Source organism: Pogona vitticeps, chromosome 5 (genome assembly GCF_051106095.1).
Source record: "Pogona vitticeps strain Pit_001003342236 chromosome 5, PviZW2.1, whole genome shotgun sequence".
Lineage (NCBI taxonomy): Eukaryota > Metazoa > Chordata > Lepidosauria > Squamata > Agamidae > Pogona > Pogona vitticeps.
In genome coordinates, this window is record NC_135787.1 from 4,027,524 (window position 1) to 4,047,429 (window position 19,906).

At 47.5% G+C, this 19,906-nt stretch overlaps 1 protein-coding gene across 1 annotated transcript in view; it reads left to right on the plus strand.

Annotated features, from left to right (window-relative positions):
- GFRA4 (GDNF family receptor alpha 4) overlaps positions 1-15,492 on the plus strand; it is a 132,045-nt gene extending 116,553 nt beyond the window's left edge. Inside the window, exons 7-8 of the mRNA XM_020812893.3 lie at positions 2,770-2,927; positions 8,545-15,492. Coding sequence (XP_020668552.1) covers positions 2,770-2,927; positions 8,545-8,691 — 305 coding nt within the window. The 3' untranslated portion in view covers positions 8,692-15,492. The remainder of the gene's footprint in view (positions 1-2,769; positions 2,928-8,544) is intronic.
- Positions 15,493-19,906: the final 4,414 nt, after the last annotated feature.

Sequence of the window (19,906 nt, forward strand, 5' to 3'; positions counted from 1 at the left end):
CTCTTTTCTAATGATGATGATGATGTGTCGTCAAGTCAACTCTGACTTATGGCGACCCCTAAGCCTTTAAAAATGTGGGAATGGGGGACGCCACAGAGAGGCGACGGTGCTTCCAGATGTGGCAAAATTATCCCTTGCAACCCACAGAGGACTTTGAAAGCAAAAGACAACACCGACCATCTTCCCTGTATGTGGAATACACTATTATTATTATGAATGTTGTTGTTGTTGTTAATGATGATGATGATGATGATGATGATGATGATGATGATGATAGTAATAATGTGCCATCAAGTAAATTCTGAGTTATGGTGACCCTTTTCAGGATTTTCTAGGTAATGAATACTCAGAAGTAGTTTTTACCCTTCCCTTCCACTAGGGGCACTCTGGGACTGCTGTGCAGCTGGCCCAAGGCTACCCAGGCTGGCTCTTCTCCCAGGAGGCACCATGGGGGGATTCGAACTCTCAACTTCTGCCTCTGCAGCCAGAGACCTAAACCGCTTAGCTGTATGAAAAGGGAGATGCCCTTCATGGCTTCCCATACGATATATAAATACCATTAAAAGCGTTGAGACACAAGTCATGGTAGGGCTTGAGAAAGTTACCTGTTCTGGATGTTGGGTGGTCCACAAAACATCACGTTCCCAGGGTGTCGATGGCTTATTCCGGGAGAAGGAGAGGTATAATTTCCTCCTTTCTCGCTTCCTCTTCTACCCAGAGAGCCGATGCTTGTCTGGTGGTTTTAAAGTGGAGTTGCTTGGAGCCTAAAAGCAGACAGAGGCGAACTTTGAGTGAGCAAAAAGGTTGTAAGGCAGGAGGTGTTATCTCCCCCATGGGGCGACAATATGGGTGTCACATTGTGAAGCCTGTGAAATGTTGGTGAAGTTGCAAGGAAAAGTTTCGGGACTCGGAGCTGTTGCTATCCATCAGATTTGTACCTCTGGCCCTGGAGCAGAGAGGTGGATCATTTTTCCCCCCCAGTAAGCGTCCAAGGCTCCATAAATCCTCGCTCTCCGTTCTCCACAAGGCTGGTGAATTATTCACATCCCTGGATGGCGGGCCAGCCAGACAGCTTGCCAGGAAGCTCAGCACCAGCTCTTCCATCACCAAGGGCCATCTTCAGTCCTTCCTCTGAAGGCCACCTCTATCTGTAGGGACAGTGGAACCGACTACCTAAGGACATAACATAAGAACAGAAGAAGGGCCCTGTGCTGGATCAGGCCAAGGTCCCCTCTAGTCCAGCTTTTTGGATCTCACCATGGCCCCACCAGATGCCTCTGGGAGCCCACGAGACCACTAGATATAACTGTCTCCTGATACCCCACCCCTGCATCTGGCATTTTGCAGTACCTCCCATTTAAGCCCAGAGATTATACATCCCCATCATGGCTTGTCACCTGCAATGGCCTTTTCCTCCAGGAATCTGTCTAATCCCCTTTTCAAGGCCTCTAGGCCAGATGCCATTGCCACATCCTGTGACAAGGAGTTCCACGGACTAACAACACGCTGGGTCAATAAATCTTTTACCTTTGGTCTGTTCTCCCTCTCCCAACACTCCATTGGAGGGGTGTCCCCTGGTTCTAGGTCTTGCGTGAGAGGGAACAGAGCTTCCCTCTATCCACTTGATCCGTCTCCTGCATCATTTTAGACGTCTCCATCATGTCCCCCATCGGGTGCCTTGTCTCTAGACTCAAGAGCCTCAAAGACTCTCTTTTGTTGCTGGGGGGGGGAGTTCATCAGAGGTTGGACGGCCACCCATCAGAGATGCTTTAGCTGTGAACTCACATGGGTGCAGGGGTGGACTAGATGACCTTGAGGTGCACTTCCAATTCTGCGGTTCTACCATTTGAGGATTCTAATTGGATGGCAGACACAGCAGGCCTCTCCCTCGCTCTGTTGTACTGTGTTGCAGTCCTTTTTTTAAAAAAAAATGATAGCTACATTTATTGTGCACAGGATGAAAATCAGCATAGGGGGCATGTCCTTTCTTGGTCATTTTGTAAAAGGCCTCTCTAGAAGAAAAAGAAGAAGAAGAGTTATAGAGGAGAAAGCAACTGAGTGTGTCTATGTGTCAGGGTCTGTCCAAGGTGATTTGCTGTTTGAAGTGGAACAGACAGTTCCTCTACACCACAATCGAGAAGCGCAGCACTAAAAGCCAGCCAAGTGCCTTTGAAATACGTTGCACATGATGCCACAAGGACTTCTCCTGAACCCCGACAATAAAATAATAAAAATAACCACAATAAGAAAGCTAAGAAATGACAATATGGTCCTTTTTTCACATCATCACCCTCTCTGCTGCCTGTAGCAGCTACGACGCTCTGTCTTATAGTTCAATATTTAAAACATGATGCAAAAAAAAAAATGATCTGTGGGCTTTTTGTGGCTCCTAAGAAAATATTTTTGGACCCTATTTTAGGTGTGTGTGTGTGTGTGTGTGTGTGTGTGTGAGGGAGAGAGAGAGAGAGAGAGAGAGAGTTGGACGGCTATCTAGAACTGGCAATTTTGCTGTAAAATGGATCCAAGCTGTCCCACCTCTTTCATTTCACAGGAACAGCCATCGGTCTGTAATGATGCTTTTAAGCACCCATGGCAGGTCCTCAGGGTGGAAAGATTAGCTCCCGGACCCTCCCGAGGACGGCCTCCTTGATCTAGAAACCTTTGCAGGATTCCTTCGCCTGTGGTCTGAAGTCATCAACTCAAAGGATGGAACGGGAGGAGTCCGCCTCGGAGAAAGGCTCTCACCGTCTTCTTGTTCTTTTTTTCCAGAGAACGCCATCCAAGCCTTTGGCAACGGGACATATCTGAGCGCCGCCCTGGGCCCTTCCACCCCTCCGACGACGCAGATGCGCAAGCAGGAACGCAACACCCACAAAGCAGCCACCACCTTGAGAGAGAACCTCTTCGAACAGCTACAGCCCACCAAGGTAAGTAAGGATCCCCAGAACAACTGTCGGGTGAATTGGGCCGTCCACCTGTCGTCTGGGGCTCTTGATTGTTGTGGTGGTTGTTTAGTCATTAATTTATTTTATTTATTTATTTATTTATTCTATTTATACCCCACCTGTCTGGTTATTGTGGCCACTCTAGGCGGCTTACAACATAAAATACATAACAAATATAAAAGAAAATTATTATACAATTAAAGAATTTAGCAAAATGGAGAGCATACAAAATAAATCAAATAGAGAGAAAAGGGGAGAGGATCAGGAATTAACTGGGGGGAAGTCGCATCCGACTCTTCGTGACCCCATGGACCAGAGCACGCCAAGCCCTCCTATCTTCCACTGCCTCCCAGAGTTGTGTCAAATTCATGTTGGTTGCTTCGATGACACTGTCCAGCCATCTCGTCCTCCATCATCCCTTTCTCCTCTTGTCATCACACTTTACCAACATCAGGGTCTTTTCCAGGGAGTCTCCTCTTCTCATGAGATGGCCAAAGTCTTGGAGCCTCAGCTTCAGGATCTGTCCTTCCAGGGAGCACTCAGGGTTGATTTCCTTCAGAATGGATAGGTTTGTTCTCCTTGCAGTCCAGGGGACTCTCAAGAGCCTCCTCTAGCACTACAATTCAAAAGCATCAATTCTTCAGTGGCCAGCCTTCTTTATGCTCCAGCTCTCACTTCCATACATTGCTACTGGAAAAACCATAGCTTTGGCTATGCGAGCTCTTGATTAGTCTTTGGCTTTCTGAAAGAAAGGTCCTCCTGCCTGACCACAGTGGCATTCTGTTCTCAATCATCAACAATGGACTGAACATCAGGAAAAGCTCTCTAACTGAGTAGTACAGGGATGGAACTAATTACCCTGGAGGAGTTCAAGAGAAATTTAGCCAACCACCTGGCAGGTATCCTTTGAACTGTGATAAGCAAAGCTACCAGGTTTTATGTAGCACTGAAAACACAACCCTGCAAAACTAGTATGTTCTGGGAAAGGAAGGGGCAGGAAAATATTCAGCCCTCCCTGTCTAAAACAGAAGTAGTCACTTCCAGTGCCTGAGGAAATTGCATGTTTGGACCCATCTGATATGAAAAGCACGGAGGACAGGCTTGGTTTTTTTTCCAGAACCACATAAGGCACTTTCAGGTTTGTGGAGCCCCTTCAGAGACCAGAACGTGGGCTGGGCCTCACGCCCCTTCCCCCAAATCACAACCCTCCTCAGCTTGGCTCCTCGTAGTGCTGAATATCTGGAGGTAGAACCCGCTGGGCCTGCCCAGAGTCCTTCATTGTCTCCCTGATAACCAGAGGTCTCCATCATGTGGGAGAAGCCGCAGAAGGAAGTGCAGCTTGTTTCCCCATCAGATAGATTGTCAGCGACAACCAAAGGTGGGGGGGGAGAGAGATAGGGAGTGAATTGCTTATATACCACCCCATAATGCTTCAAGCTTTCTCCTGGCAGTTTACAAGTTAATCATGCAGGCTACACATGGCCCCTTGGGCACTCATTTTACCAGCCTCAGAAGGAGGGAAGGCTGAGTGAACCTTGAGCCGGTTACCTGGGGTCGAATTTCAAGTTGTGAGCAGAGTTTTGGCTGCAGGACAGCAGTTGAACCCCTGCGCCACGGGGCTCTTACAGGAGAACACAACGGGGTCAACGTGGAGCTGGCACATGGGTAGAATGAGAGCAAAATGATCAGCAACACAGGCTTGCTCCGTAGTATTCACATCTTAGCTTGTCATGTTGTGGTTGTTACATGCCACCAAGTTGCCTCTGGCTTTTGGAGGCCCTATGAACCAGCAACCTCCAAAAGGTCCTGTCCTCAACAGCCCTGCTTAGGAACTCGATCCATCTCGTATTTGGTCTTCCTCGTTTCCTGCTACCTTCCCCCTTTCTCAGCATTATTTTTCTCCCTACAGAGAGTCTTCTCATAAGGTGCCCAAAGTAGGACAGCCACCATTTCCACATTTTCACCTCCAAAGAGAGTTCAGGCTTGATTTGATCCAGGACCCCCCCCCCCCTTTTCGTCTTCCTGGCAGTCCAGAATGGCTGCAGGGTGCTCTTCTCTGGTGCCACATCCTGCCACGAGGCTCTCATTTACACCAGAGTAGGGGCTTCATTTTTAAGCTCCCTGGGGAGCAGGTCAATGATCAACCCCAGAATGACCTCCACTCTGCAAAGCTCTGGTGAACCGGTTCTTACAACGGCCCTGACAAAATCATTCACACCAACGAGAACATAGTAATAGTTCTCGTAGATTCTAACTTATGGCAACCCTCCTAAGATGTCCGAAGTAGGCCATGCTCAGAATTGGCTTCCCATTCCCTCCTTCTGGTGGTGCTCTGGGACCACCATGCAGCTGGCCACGTGACAACGGAAACTGTCTTTGGACAAGCGCTGGCTCTACGGCTTGAAATATGGGGATGAGCACCATCCTCTAGAGTCGGACACGACTGGACTAAAAATGTCAAGGGGAACCTTTACCTTTACCTAAACATCCCACTATGCCTGCTTGGGTACCTGCAAGGCAGAGAGGGTGGATCAAAGATGTCATCCACACCTGGACCTGTCATTTTCCTTTTGCAACTCCCCATCCCGGGATTCTGGCTTCCCTTCCCCTGCACTGAAATGCAGGATTTCCCCATCTGGTTGCAGGAAAACAGGAACAGACGAGACTGCAGAAGAGAAGCAGAAAAGGTTGCACAGGGATGGGGACTCAAGTCACGGGACCCTCCATGGAGTCGGACTTAAGTTGCACCAGTAACTCAACTCTGGGTTCCCCCCCCCCCAATGATTGGGACTCAGCTCACCATTCGGAACCCACCCACTCCTTCCCTTTTTTCTGGGGGGGGGGAGAATGCTTGTTTTTCATAGAGGGACTTGGCACCAAAGGCTCAGACTTGGGCCCAAAGGCTTGGCAAGACCCCTGGGGAAATGCTTCCCCCACCACACACCCTCGGCTGCTTCTGCCCTGCCAATATGGCCGCTGCCTCCACCTTGTGCAGCTCGGAGGTCAACGCAGGACGGGAGATGGCGGGGGTCTCAGCTCCATCGCGCTTGAGTTTGCCAGGCTTCCAAATCTCCTCTTTCCAAATCTGGTCCACCTCTGACCGTCAGCCTTTTCTTCTTCTGTGGAGAAATATAGGCATGCATGGGGTCTCGTCCCCCCCTCCCAGCACCCGCCAGTGGGTCTCTTGCGGTTGTGCTAATTTTTTTCCCCAGACCCATTCCGTTGTTTCTTGACCATTTCAAAATAGGCATAGTTTTCATGCTCTTTGTTTGTTTGGTGTTGTTTTCCAGTGTGCTCACTTGCTTGTTTTTGTTGCTTTGAAACCATGTTGCGAGCTTATAAAAGCAGGCGTTTCCATGTTTCTACAAATTGTACCAAGTTCTGCTTGCATATTAGGATTTCTCCTTTCAACCTTCAAAGGGGAGCCCATCCCGTCCTGGGTCACCCACCCCAAACTCCAGTATTTGCTTTCTTGCTTTCTGGAAAGCTGTTATTTGTCTGTGGCAGAGGCAGATCTGATAAGATGGCTTGGCTGGGAAGCTTCCTTTGGCTGCCGGGGTTGCGTCCGTGCTTGGAGCTGAACTTTACGAGCTGCATTGAACTCCTTCTGGGGCCCAGCAGCGGTGGGATAAGAGAAGCGCTAAGCCGATTAAGGCAGTGGTGGCAGGGGGGTTTCAAAGGAGACACATCTGAAAACCCTCTCCCAATGTGGAGATAGGGACTGGTGAGGTGGAGCAGTCTGTCTCTGTGTGTGTGTGTGTGTGTGTGTGTGTGTGTGTGTGTGTGTGTGTGTGTGTGTGTGTGTGTGTGTGTGTGTGTGTGTGTGAGAGAGAGAGAGAGAGAGAGAGAGAGAGAGAGGGAGGGAGGGAGGGAGGGAGGGAGGGAGAGAGAGAGAGAGAGCTTTTGCATAGAGCTTTTGCATTAAACCAGGCTGAAAGAGTGAACACGTCAGGTTTCAAATCCACACCTCCAAGCAAAGAAGTCCACAGGCATTGGCCACAAACCAAATTGTGGGCATTCCAGATGTTCAGGATTTTGCTAACTTGGCCGTCTCTCCCTGAGTGCTGGATGGTGGGATGGTGATGGGCGCGATACCCCAACACAACCCTGTCGGACAATAAGTTGGGGGAGCTGAACTGTGCTAAGGAGCGGGGGGCCAGCCCTGTGGTCCTTGAGCCTCCTCGTTGTGCAAGACCCGGAAGCCACACTTCAGGGCATGGAAAGGAGAACTTCCCTGTGGGCCGGCAGCTCGCTTTCGGGAATGACCCGCAACAGCAGCTCACTGCCTCACGGGTGCGGCAGCTACTGGCCTGCAGGATGCCAGCCTTGGCAGGAACGGGGATCCTGGTGCCTCCACCTTTTTCTGCCAGCATTTATTAATAATGCAAATGTAAGAATTAACAAGTAGGGACGTGGTGGCGCTGGGGGTTAAACCGCAGAAGCCTCTGGGCTGCAAGGTCAGAAGACCAGCCGTCATAAGATCGAATCCATGCAACAGAGTAAGCCCCCGTCGCTCATCCCAGCTCCTGCCAACCTAGCAGTTCAAAAGCATGTAAAAATGTGAGTAGATAAATAGGTACCACCTCGGTGGGAAGGTCAAAGCATTCTGTGTCTAGTCGCACTGGCCACATGATCATGGAAACTGTCTATGGACAAACGCTGGCTCTACGGCTTGGAGACGGGGATGAGCACAGCACCCTACAGTCGGACACAACTGGACTAAATGTCAAGGGGAACCTTTACCTTTACCTAAGAATTAACAAACTACTAGAGGGTGACAGAGATCGTGCAATTATAGTGTTCACTATAATCCACGTTTTTCAGCATCCACGGGGAGGAGGGGCTTAAAACCAATCCTCCATGCATGCGGTTGCCCTACATGTTAGTCTTAATCTGCCGTGGGATTGTGCTTTATCCGTTGGAAATCCTAACTGGGGTTAATATGAGATTATTTCAAAGCCAACAACTCATTCAGTACCTTTTATTACCAAGGCAGGTGTTCTGTCTTCCGACTCCCAACAGCCCAACTCAGAAGGGCCAAAGGTAAGGAATTAAGTGAGCAGCCGTCAAAAAATCTGAAGGGCCAAAGGTTCCCCATCCCTGCCCTGCTATCAAATGGCGTTCATCAGTCCCTTCCCATGAGTCACGACGGGATACAAAGCACAGGTTCGTGTTGTGTTCTGGGAGCATAGCTCTCAGAATTCTCCAGGCCGCAGGGTTGGTAGCAATTCTGAGGGTCATAGTCCCAAAAAATAACACATTTGCTCTCCTTCATAAATTATCAAGCTGGTTGAATAGTTCAGTGAGTTGGGTATCTGGCAGTGGAGCCCGAGGTTGGGAGTTCAGTTCCCCACTGGGCCTCCTACAAGTCAAGCCAACCTACACACATTCCCAGGGCGCGTGCACACACACAGAGTCACACACAGACACACAGACACACGAAGAAGGGAGTGGTAAATTACTTCAGGGAAAACCCTGGGGGAAAAAGGGGTTGCTAAAAGTCAGAATTGACGGTACATGATGATGATGATGATGATGATGATGATGATGAATTACTATCTCAACTAGTCCCAACTCTTTCCCTTGTTTTATCTTCTAGGCAGCTGCAGAGGAGAAGCTTCTACGAGATGCCACTCACTTAGCCTCTGATGCCTCCAGCTGCCCACGGGCACCACCGACCCTCCATGGCTGGTTGGTCGTGTGGTGTTTGGCATCCACCAGTACGTTCCTCCCAGTGTCCATGTGAGTTGGAAGGCGCCCACGCTCAGCAGCCGTGTGATTGAACTGCTCTTTGTTGTCGTTTTCAATATGTGGAACACAGGGGTCAACGGTCGCACCAGCCTCCATCTCCTTCCTCATCCCCTTTATACAGAGAAGAGAAAAGTGGAAGGGAAACTCATCATCTTCCCAGTGAGCAACCTTGTGCTTATCCATGGGAGGAACTACAGATCAGCCCCTTCAAGGAACCCTGTGGTCCACTGGGGGCCCACGCTAAGGCCACGGTTGGGACCGACTCAATTCGCTTCATTCTTTTTTCCCCTTTTTTTATTGGCAAGTCAACAAAAGTTGCCAGCTTTGGTGTGATGAAGCCGTCTTATGGGCAGCCCTGCTGGACGAAATCTGCCCCCCCCCCCCGTCTCGAAGAACCTGCCAGCAATGGTGTGGAAGCGGATGCCGAGTCAGTAACAGGAATGCTTCATCATGTCAATACACCCACTTTCTTTACAGGTTGAGCGATCTGGTCTTGAGATTGAGCGTTAGGACAGAACCATCTTGATGTTCCACATGGCAAAAATGACAAGATTAAGTGTTATCTGGGGGGTGGGGTGGGGAAGGTTCTTGTCGTCATGGCCGTTTGCTGAGAAATTGGAACCGTGGATTGCCTTTGGGTTTTGCTTTGAAAATATATGCTTGTTCCAAGCTTCATGAGGAATGTTGGAAGGAGCAGGACTGAGTTTCTGGATTCAAGGAAGAGAAGCTGCCCATTATTCACGGGTCAAAGGACTTAAAGATTGAGTGGAGCACCTCCAGGGACAAACCCTGCCACATCTGGTACTGTATAAGAGAGCAGTTGTATATTTACCTCCAAATCTCCCGCGTCATTGGTGTGTGTGTCTTCAGGTGGGGCTGCCCCTTCCAGAGACTTCTATACAAGGCAGACCTGTTTTGCTGGCTCACTCCCCCAAAAATGATTTTTAAGAGATGGTTTCCATTGACCACAGAAATCTGGTCACCTTAATCTGCTTGGCCAGAAAAGAGACTCTAAAGCAGAAATCTTAAGTGCCAATCTCAAACATATCTAGTCTTCAAGATTTGGGGAGTTCCATAGGTGTGTGTGGGGGGGGGGGAAAGTCACATTTCATACATGCAAATACCAAGGGTCCACAGCCTCAGATCATGTCCTCACCCCACCTTCCACCATCCAAACATCCTATGAAATGTGTTAGAGGTCCCACGAATGTTAGCGGTTGCTAAGAATTGGTTTGAGTTAAAGCCAGAACACAACATGATGGCCATCGCTCAGCATCACTCTTGGTACAGTTGAGCCCAACAAAATCAAGGCGCTAAATCCAATCGCTAGACCCAACGTGGCTTAAGACTAAGTCTCATTGGCCAGCACCCTAAGGAGGATTCTAACAACACAAAGTGTAGTAGCCTAAATCACATTGGCAAATTGCCACGCATTAATGAGTGACTGGCGAATCCTTGTCGGTCAACTCTTATTGATTCCAAGAGCCTATCCTGGTCGGAAATAGCAACAGGATTTCACCCAGGGAGGGGACGTGGTGGCGCTGTGGGCTAAACCGCAGAAGCCTGTGCTGCAGGGTCAGAAGACCAAGCAGTCGTAAGATTGAATCCACGCGACGGAGTGAGCGCCCGTTGCTTGTCCCAGCTCCCGCCAACCTAGCGGTTCGAAAGCATGTAAAAATGCAAGTAGATCAATAGGGACCATCTCGGTGGGAAGGTAAACAGCTTTCCGTGTCTAAATCACACTGGCCATGTGACCACGGAAAGATTGTCTTCGGACAAACGCTGGCTCTATGGCTTGAAGAGCGGGATGAGCGCCGCCCCCTAGAGTCGGACACGACTGGACAAAAATTGTCAAGGGGAACCTTTACCTTTACCTTTTCACCCAGGGAACCTAAATATATTTACAGTAAGTTTATGTTAGGTTGCAGCTGCTCTTCTTCTCATAGGATAGTCATTTGATCCACTCACCTCGTGTCTTCATTCTAAACCAGTTGAGGGGTCTAGTACTGGAATCCTAGACAAGGGGTTATTTCCCCTTCTCTTCACTCTCCCAATGTCTCGTGTGCATGATGTACTCTGCATGGACAGCACAACTTGCTGGATGGGGTACATGTGCGCCGAACCTTGGAAAACCCTAGAAATGCTGGTAAGATCACACTGGGGATACATCAATGCGATCTCATTCTGCAACCACGTCACAGAACAGCATGAAAAGTATTGCCCTGTAAGCAAGAAATGTTACACTGACCCTGACTGGCCGCTGTGATCTAATACATATGGTCCTTTCCACCAGCCCCGCATGTGTCTCAGAGCTTGTGAGCCTTGTCTTGCTGGACGACAACCATCAGAAGGGTTGGCCGGCTAGAGGATTCCAAGATAACAATTCCAACTTCTGACGTTTCTAGACCAACTCAACCAAAGCTAGCCTGCTGTCCCAGTTGGGAATATCACACAGTGTGAGCGATGGACCCCATAATACTCATGAGGTGCATCCCTGCATCCTTTGCCACATTTGCAAGGAAACATGGGAGTACGTCGCTCAGATTGCATGCTGCCACATCGGCACCCATAGAAATAGCATATATGAGTTTCATGGGTCTCTTTGATTTATGGTTTCAGGAGAAGGAGCTGCGTAATTCTCCAGGCAAAGGCAAAACAAAAAGAAGAAGAAGATGATGACAAAAATGTAGCACCTTAAAGATTATCTGCTCTATTTTAATGTGAGCTTTTGTGGTGAAGTCCACTTCCTCAGGCTAGGTTTCCAAAGGTTATACTGTAATCACATGCCTGAGGAAGTGGACTTGTCCACAAAAGCTCACATTAAAATAGAGCAGAGAGTCTTTAATGTGCCACAACATTTTTGTTTTCTTTATTTTTAATTTTTCTTTTGACTTGGTTTCTGGCAGTTCACGCCCAGAGGATTCTGCTTCATTTGCAGGACTGCCTACGGATGGCACAGTCTTATTATCCAAGCAGAAAGCGAGCAATGAAACGGAGAGTCACTCAGAGTTGGTGTTTTTCAGTCAACCTCCTTACACATGGCAGGTGTTCTGCTGATGCTTCATGCATTTCCCGCTTCAGGATTAAGAGGAATCCGGAGATGGTATCTCCGGTTTTTCTTAGCATTCATTCACTCAATCAGTGAAGATTCAAGTTGGGGAAAAAATGTAAAAAATAACAAAACCCTAGGAAATTATTGATTTGAACACTGAACTCTGAAAATATGGAACTCTGGCTTGTGATTCTGGTTTTAAAATGAGTAAAGCTGGCAAATATGATTATTTCGGGAGCGATGGGAATAATTTTTATTCACCGGATGGTTATTATCACTGGTAGCAGGAACTGTCTTCTGAATGGATAAAAGTGGGGGAAAGGATCCATTTGTGCGTGTTTTAAATTATCCCTAAAGCACCTATAAATGGGAGTACTTTTAATTGCATGTTATTGATGAGATTGGCAGATCATGTTTCAGAAATGCCATGTGGTGCCAAGTTACGTCTTCTCTGTTGGCATTCCCTCCCCAGATCCTGTGGCTTGGCATAGCGAGTCACACAACCAGAGTCGGCCCGTTGGATCAATGGAACACAGGGAGGAGTCCCTCCCCCCCCCGGTTCCCATCAAGTCAATGGCCCTAGTCCAGTTTCAATTTGTTATGCTAAGAAAGAGAATATCAAGATAATGAGAGAGAAAGACACAGAGAGAGAGAGAATGGGAGAAATCTTAGAAATCACCAAAAAAGCCTGAATAGAATATGGCGGATAATAGGGACTGGTGAATTTTGACATAAACTTATTATCTTCAAGATTACATTCCATTAAAACTAGAACTGTACGAATAATAACAAAAAGCCAGAGGCAAATCAATTGCGGGGTGTGTTTGTGGACAAAGTAAGGACCGACTGGTGTGAGTAAGAAGGCGCATCAAGTCAAGGGTGCATCAACCAATAGTGTCTTTCATCCAGGGACGTCCATCTGCCAACTGGTTCACGTGCGCATAAGAGGCAGCACATCCTTCCTGAGGTAACAGTGAACATCGCCATTTCCACTAACAAAGTGCTGCCGTTTCATGCCACTCCAAATTTGCCATGGAAGGCGGCCAGTGCCTTCTCACTCCCGGTAGGGCCGGCCCATAGCTGAGCAAACCACCATTGGCTTTATCTTCTGTGCTTGCCACGATATTACATCCTGTTGTTTCTAGCCAAGGATGCAAACGTCCAAATCTGTGATGGCGCAGGCTTCCATGCGGAGGGCGCAGCTCCTCAGAGACAATGACCACAATCCTCAATATTTATCTTCTCCCCGAAAACTCGAGGTGGGCTTCAGAACCTACCTCTTTCTTGCCCATCTGTCCGAGCAAAAGACTGACACATGCCAATTTCGCTTCTCCCTCGGGAGTATCCTCCTTCTTCGAATTCTTCTTCTTTTTAATACACCACCTCAGCCCGTTTTTGTAGACAGTGGGAGCAGCTGGAGATGGCGTCTGGTCTTTGCAGCCTGGTCTCCTGCCGTTTCTCCCAGCAGGTTTTTCTTTCTGTTTATCCCACACACCGTTCGGAGAGGGATGCTCGCTCGCTGTCTCTGTGGCAGTTCCAGCAGTAAAGCGCCAGGGTTGCAAACACATCACAGGCAACCGGATCAAAGACACCTTTGCAACAGCTGGACTGGCGCTGTCAAGCTGTCTACTCCCACCAGCTCCGAACGGAGTTGACGGCCACTTTCACGGCAGGGGCTGGGAGAAGGGTTCTCCTCTCCCAGAGGTCATCCAGGAGAGTAGATCAGCAGGAGGGCCGGCAAACCTTCGCCGCCGTCTTCTGTTTCCTCTGAAGGTAACTCAGGCAGGGAGAAGCAATTCCTCCGGTTGCCGTTTCTAAGCACCAAACTGTGGCTGAAATCCTGTGGCTTGGTCTAGTGAGACACAACTAGAGCAGGGCCCCTTGAATCCATGGAACGTCTGGAGGAGCTGACTCCCCAAAGGCACGCTGATTCAATGCGCTTACTCCAGTGGCCACTTACGATGCTAAGCAACAGGATTTCAGCTTATCTCTTACAGAAGACTCATTGGCAGAAATAGGGTTATGTCCCGTCTGGTCCTGAGAGTAGGTGTTTTCCACACCTCCTGTAGTTTGCCAAGGAGCGGTATTTGCTTTGTGATTGGTCATCGGTACTTAAGCACAGGCTTTAGGGGGCAGGTATGATTACTCCGGCACATAAGTGTGCTAGAATCCCATCTCTGGGACACCCTCAGATTTCAGCTGTCCTCTGAAGATGCCCATGGCCACAGAGACTGGCGAAACGTTAGGAAGAACAACCTTCAGAACACGGCCAAAGAGCCCGAAAAACCCACAACAACCATTACTCTCCTGATTTTCTTAGCACCGTGAACAGGCTCATCAAGGGAGACACGGTCCTTGAGATAGCTTGGAACCAAGCCATTTAGGGCTTTATAGAACGCTATTTATTTTATTTTATTTTATTTTATTTTATTTTATTTTATTTCTGCTATGGGCTGGGGCATTTTTTCATCCCCCAGGATCTCAGGACAACAAGCTGCTCTCTGGAGATTCCCAAGCGGCCCCCTCCTCCAGCATGGATAATCCCCCACCTCCCTCCAGCCCTTCGTTGTCCTTGCCCAGCTATCACGGTTTATTCTATGTCCTTTCGCCCTTTGAAGTGTTTCCTTTCTGCCTAGATTTAGGAAACGTTTTTTCTTCTTCATGGACTTTTTCCAGGCCCTCTGGAGGTATTCCTCCCACCCTCTCAAATTCCCAAATCCATCAAAAGTGAGTGTCTGGGCATTTTTCTGGTTCCCCCCCCCCAAATTTTTTTTTTTTAAAAAAAAACTTTTTAGTGGGTGACGGAAGCCCTGCAGGTGCCCGGAGCAAAACGTTTGACACCCACATCCGCCAGAGGCTCGCCCACCCAAGTCGACAGCATGATCCCTCCTCTGGTCTCCCCTGGGCCAGGCATTCCTCATGCCACCTCTCCAAAGCAAAGTCAACTTCAGAAGGACGTCTCTTATTCTCTGGCTGCGAATAATAGCTACGGACCGCTTCCTCTCTTGATGCTGAGGAGACGCTCTGCTTCTGCATCTCACAATTGTTCTCCTGAATTTCCGCTACTCTTTGATTTACGCTGCATTTCGAGTCTTTGAAGGTTCCCTTCTTCCTTTGCTTGAATTTGTTTCCACTCTGAGATGTGGGCGCCTGCTCCGGTTCTTCTTCTGTCCGTGGGGAACCAAGGCTAAGGGAAGGAAGAGGAAGCTTTTCCTCAAAGCCAGCGATTCTGTCTGTACAAGCTTCTCACAAAGACACACCCGCAGACCTAACTCTGAGATGAATTAATTCTGATGAATTCTCTGATTAATTCTCCGGAAGGTTGGTGCTTTTTGGGGGCGGGTGGGGAGGAAATGGGTATTTGGAGAAATTGGCAAAGGGTTTCGGCCTTCTTGGGGTTGCCTACATCGATGGCATCTCTCTGCATATAACTTTGGAAAAGCCCAAACACACACACGCACACACAAACACACCCAAGTTTATACACAGAGCAGGTGGTCTTTTTTTTTTTCATTTTGCAATAAGACAAAATACAAAACCTGTGTAACTCCCATGGGAGGGGGCTACTCAATGATTGTATGTTCAGGGGTTTATAGGGGGGTTGGTTGGTTACCTTTTGGGATCTAATCTGTACTTTCTGTATGTATCAGTATTCCAAAAATACACACACACACACACACACACACACACACACACACACACAAAGGTACCTGAAATAAAGCAAATGTGCATTTTTTTCCTGAATGTATAGATGTTTTATTTATTTATTTATTTATTTATTTATTTGTTTATTTGTTTATTTGTTTATTTATTTATTTAAATTATTTATTTATTTATTTAAGTTACTTTTATGCCGCCTCTCTCACCATAGAGGACCCAAGGTGGGTCACAACAGGTCAATTAAGAATTTTTAAAACACCATATAAACATCACAAGTTAAAAATGAACAACCATGCATACATTAGGACGAAAACAATCAAGTATAAGAAGAATTTAAAAACATTTGAAACCTGTAAGTTAAAAAAAACCAGCATTCCTGAGATAACGTGCTGCTTAAAGGCCTGCCTGAAGAAGAAGGTCCTTTATTGGGTGATGGAAGGACAAAGAGGGAGGGGACCAACCTGGCTTCTCGGGGCCGGACCGTCCAGAGCTTGGGAGCAGCCACCAAGAAGGCCCTGTCTCTTCTCCTCACCAAGAGGGACCTGCCTGATTCTTTTAGGTTTCCCTTGAACATGATCGTATTGGAGAAGATGACATGATAGTGTTGCTAGCAGGTTTCTCTCTCACCCACTGTTGTAGGAAACAGTACAGTGGTGCCTCGCTAGACGATGATAATCCGTTCCACTGAAATCACTGTTTAGCGAAATCATTGTCTAGCGAAAAGCATTTCCCCATTGGAATGCATTGAAACCTGTTTAATGCGTTCCAATGGGGAAGAATCATTGTCGTCTAGCAAAGATCGGCCATAGGAAAGCCACTTTGCAAACCGCCGATCAGCTGTTGAAATCGCTATCTTGTGAAGCTTAGGTCCCGAAAACACCTGTTTGCGAGCACAGAGGGAGCTGTCAAAATCATCGTCTAGCAAAAATCGGTTTGTAAAGCAGGGACCAAACATTATCCAGCGAAATTCCTGCATAGGAATCATTGTTTTGCGAATCACTATAGCGATCGCAAAAAGCCAATGTCTAGCGAAAAAGCTGTCATGCGGGGTAACTGTCTAGCGAGGCACCACTGTAAACTAAAATTGTCAAAGAGAAAGAAAATGCTTATAAAAGGAGGCTCCAGGCTAGAGTCAGGCTCTCCGTCCTGAAATATAGACTGGAGTGAAGGGAGATCTTTTCTGGTATGGGTTTTTTTAAAAGAGATTGCTGGAGCTGAGACCTTTGAACACCTAAGGGATGATGTTGACCAGCCAAAGACGGAAGGGCTCTCCACCAGACCGATACTGAGGCTTCATATTGCCTGTGTATGAAAGGAGTTGATGTTTCACTGGCATAAACCACTGTTTCCCAACCTTGGGTCTCCAGATGTTCTTGAACTACAACTCCCAGAAAACCTGGCCAGTGGTGGAGACTTCTGGGAGCCTTTGTCCAAGAACACCAGGGAAGTCAAGGTTGGAAATGTTGGGGTTATATTTTACAAAGAGCATTTCTGCTCAGTAAAGTTACAAGAGAGAAAGACAGGCAGGTGAGAGGCATGAGTTGATTGAACTTGGGAAATCTGAGGGTCTCCGAGTAAGATCAGTATAAAAGAAGCAGTAGCAGTAAAAGGCAGCAGGAGGCAGGAAGGAAGGAAGGAAGGAAGGAAGGAAGGAAGGAAGGAAGGAAGGAAGGAAGGAAGGAAGGAAGGAAGGAAGGAAGGAAGGAAGGAAGGAAGGAAGGAAGGAAGGAAGGAAGGAAGGAAGGAAGGAAGGAAGGAAGGAAGGAAGGAAGGAAGGAAGCAAGCAAGCAAGCAAGCAAGCAAGCAAGCAAGCAAGCAAGCAAGCAAGCAAGCAAGCAAGCAAGCAAGCAAGCAAGCAAGCAAGCAAGCAAGCAGCATAAGAATAAGAATAAGAATAAGAATAAGAATGAAGCAACAGAATGAAGATATACTGCCAGATGTGAAAGGACTCAGCATGAATATTTCCTCCTGGCTGGGAGGAAACAGAAAAGAAACTGTAAATAGGATTAATAAGCTCTGAAATTACAGAGGCTACACGCAACTGATTTAAAAGCAACTAGAACAAGTAATAAGCAATGAAAAGCCGTTATACTTTTTGGACTATGTAAATCTTGGGAAAAGAAATATTTAATTCACATGAATTAAATGTGAATCGTGCTTTTGCAAAATAAGTAACTTTATTGATAACTTTATTCAAGGTAAGTCTCTCTGCTGTGCCATTCTGCACATAAATATATATATACAAAGGGGACTACAAACCCCATCAGGAAACGAAGGGTAAAATGGAACCCCATGGCCAATGAGGTCCAGAGGTGCAATGTGGTCCAGCTGTGAAGTCCATCAGGAAGGAAGATTCTAGTCTTCAGCCATATATGGGTGTTGGGGGAACGATCCACCAGGAGCCAGGATAGGGAGACGGGGCCCATCATTAACACACAGACGGTCTTGCAATAGGGTCAGCTGAGTGAGGGGTACCACCGGGTGGTTCACATGCTTTGTCCTGCATTTTTCCCAAAACCTGTGAGCTGAGCAGTGCCTTTCTATAGTTTTCTTCCACAACCATGCCACAGGGCCAGCTTCAACATTTGGGAATAGCTTTCTCCACACAGGCCACCTTTTAAAGCGTTGAACTCCTGCTCACATTATCCATAGCTTGAAGAAGCCAGCAGAGGAGGGCAACCAGGATGAGCAGGATGACACCTATGGAGGAAAGACTGAAAGAACTGGGCATGTTTAGCCTGGAGAAAAGACGAACGAGAGGAGAGAGGAGAACACTTTTCAAAGACTTGAAAGGCTGTCAGACAAAGGAGGGGCAGAATCTGTTCTTGATCATCCCAGAATGCAGGGCATGTAATCATAGTCTCAAGTTATAGGAAGCCGGACTTTGGCAGAATATCAGGGGGAAAACTTCTTAACTGTTAGAGTAGTATGACATTGAAGTCCAAGAACATCTGGAGGCCCAAGGTTGGGGAACCACTGTTCTATCAGACCTGCTTTGACTTGGATTCCTGCCTTGAGCGAGCGGTTGGACTCGATGGCCTCAAGGGCCCCATTCCAACTCAACGATTCTATGATTCTATATTTCTATGGAGATGATGGGAAATGTCATCCAAGATTACCAGAGAGCCCCTGGTTAGGGAAGGCTGTTTCATAGAGAGCTCGGGTCTTTCTGACATCTTGTAAAGCAGAGTCAATGTGCAAAAAAAAGTACATGCTTCCCCTTTATGCACAAAAGCTCCCTGTTCTTATGGGACATCTTGCGCATCCGTTCGAAACTGACTCGTGGTGACCTTAAAACAGAGCTTCTAAGGTAAGTGAAATATTTAGTGAGTGGTTTTACAAGTGACATTCCCTTTCAGTGAGTTTCCATGGCCAAACGGGGATTCAAACCCAGGTTCCCTGAGTCATAATCTATTACTCTATTCACTACACCACACTGGGTGTCACTGTTCTTCTTAGATGATGATGATGTGCCATCCAATCAATTCTGACTTATGGTAGGTCTTTCCAGAGTTTTCCAGGTAGAGAATATTCAGAAGAGCTTTACTATTCCCTTATTTCAGTGGTGCCCTCAAACTGTGCAGCTTGCCCAAGGCCACCCAGGCTGGTTCTACTCATAGCAGGCCTGGCAGAGAATCGAACTCCCGACCTCTGGCTCCACAGCCAGAGACCTAACCCACTGAGCTATCCAGCCAGCTGTTCTTCTTACAGGGCTATAGAACTGAGCCCTCTTATTGACATAGCATTTGCATTTTCTTTTTCAAAACAGAGTATGTGTATTCACTTTCGTTTTGGAATGGGGAGCGGGGGGAACGCTCAACACTTAGTTTGGTCAGACTTCAGAAAGCAGTTGGAGAGGATACAATTGAAAAAGTGGAGCAAAGACGGCCCATCCTTCTTGTGCCCCAGATAAAACAGGACAAGGGCTGACAGATGGCAGAGAAAGTTCCCAGGCTGAATCCATGCTGAGGAATCATTGCAAACAATCTCTCCAAAAATATACAAAAATAGGACAAAAGGGTTTCACAGAGGCAGCATACCTGTTGCTGGTTTTTGTGGTGATTTATTAGGAACAGCTGAAGGCCTTCTTAATGGTCTTATCATGACCCATTTTCTCTTCTGAACAGTGTGTTGGCCTTTCATAACTTCCACACCAGCCAACAAACAGCACCGATGCCGTTTTACACAATGTCTGCATTACACAATAATGCCAGTTTCATCCCACCTTAAATATTGCGGGACCCTCCTATGGAATCCTTTGATCTGAGTTCTTCAAAGGGTATTTGGTGAGAATGCCAGAATTCTATAGCAGACAATGCTGAGATAATAACAATCTTGCATGCATTAACAGTGGGTATCAGTGGTGCAGGAGGAGGCTCTTGAGAGTCCCCTGGACTGCAGGGAGAACAAACCTATCTGTTCTGAAGGAAATCAACCCTGAGTGCTCCCTGGAAGGACAGGTCCTGAAGCTGAGGCTTCAAGACTTTGGCCATCTCAT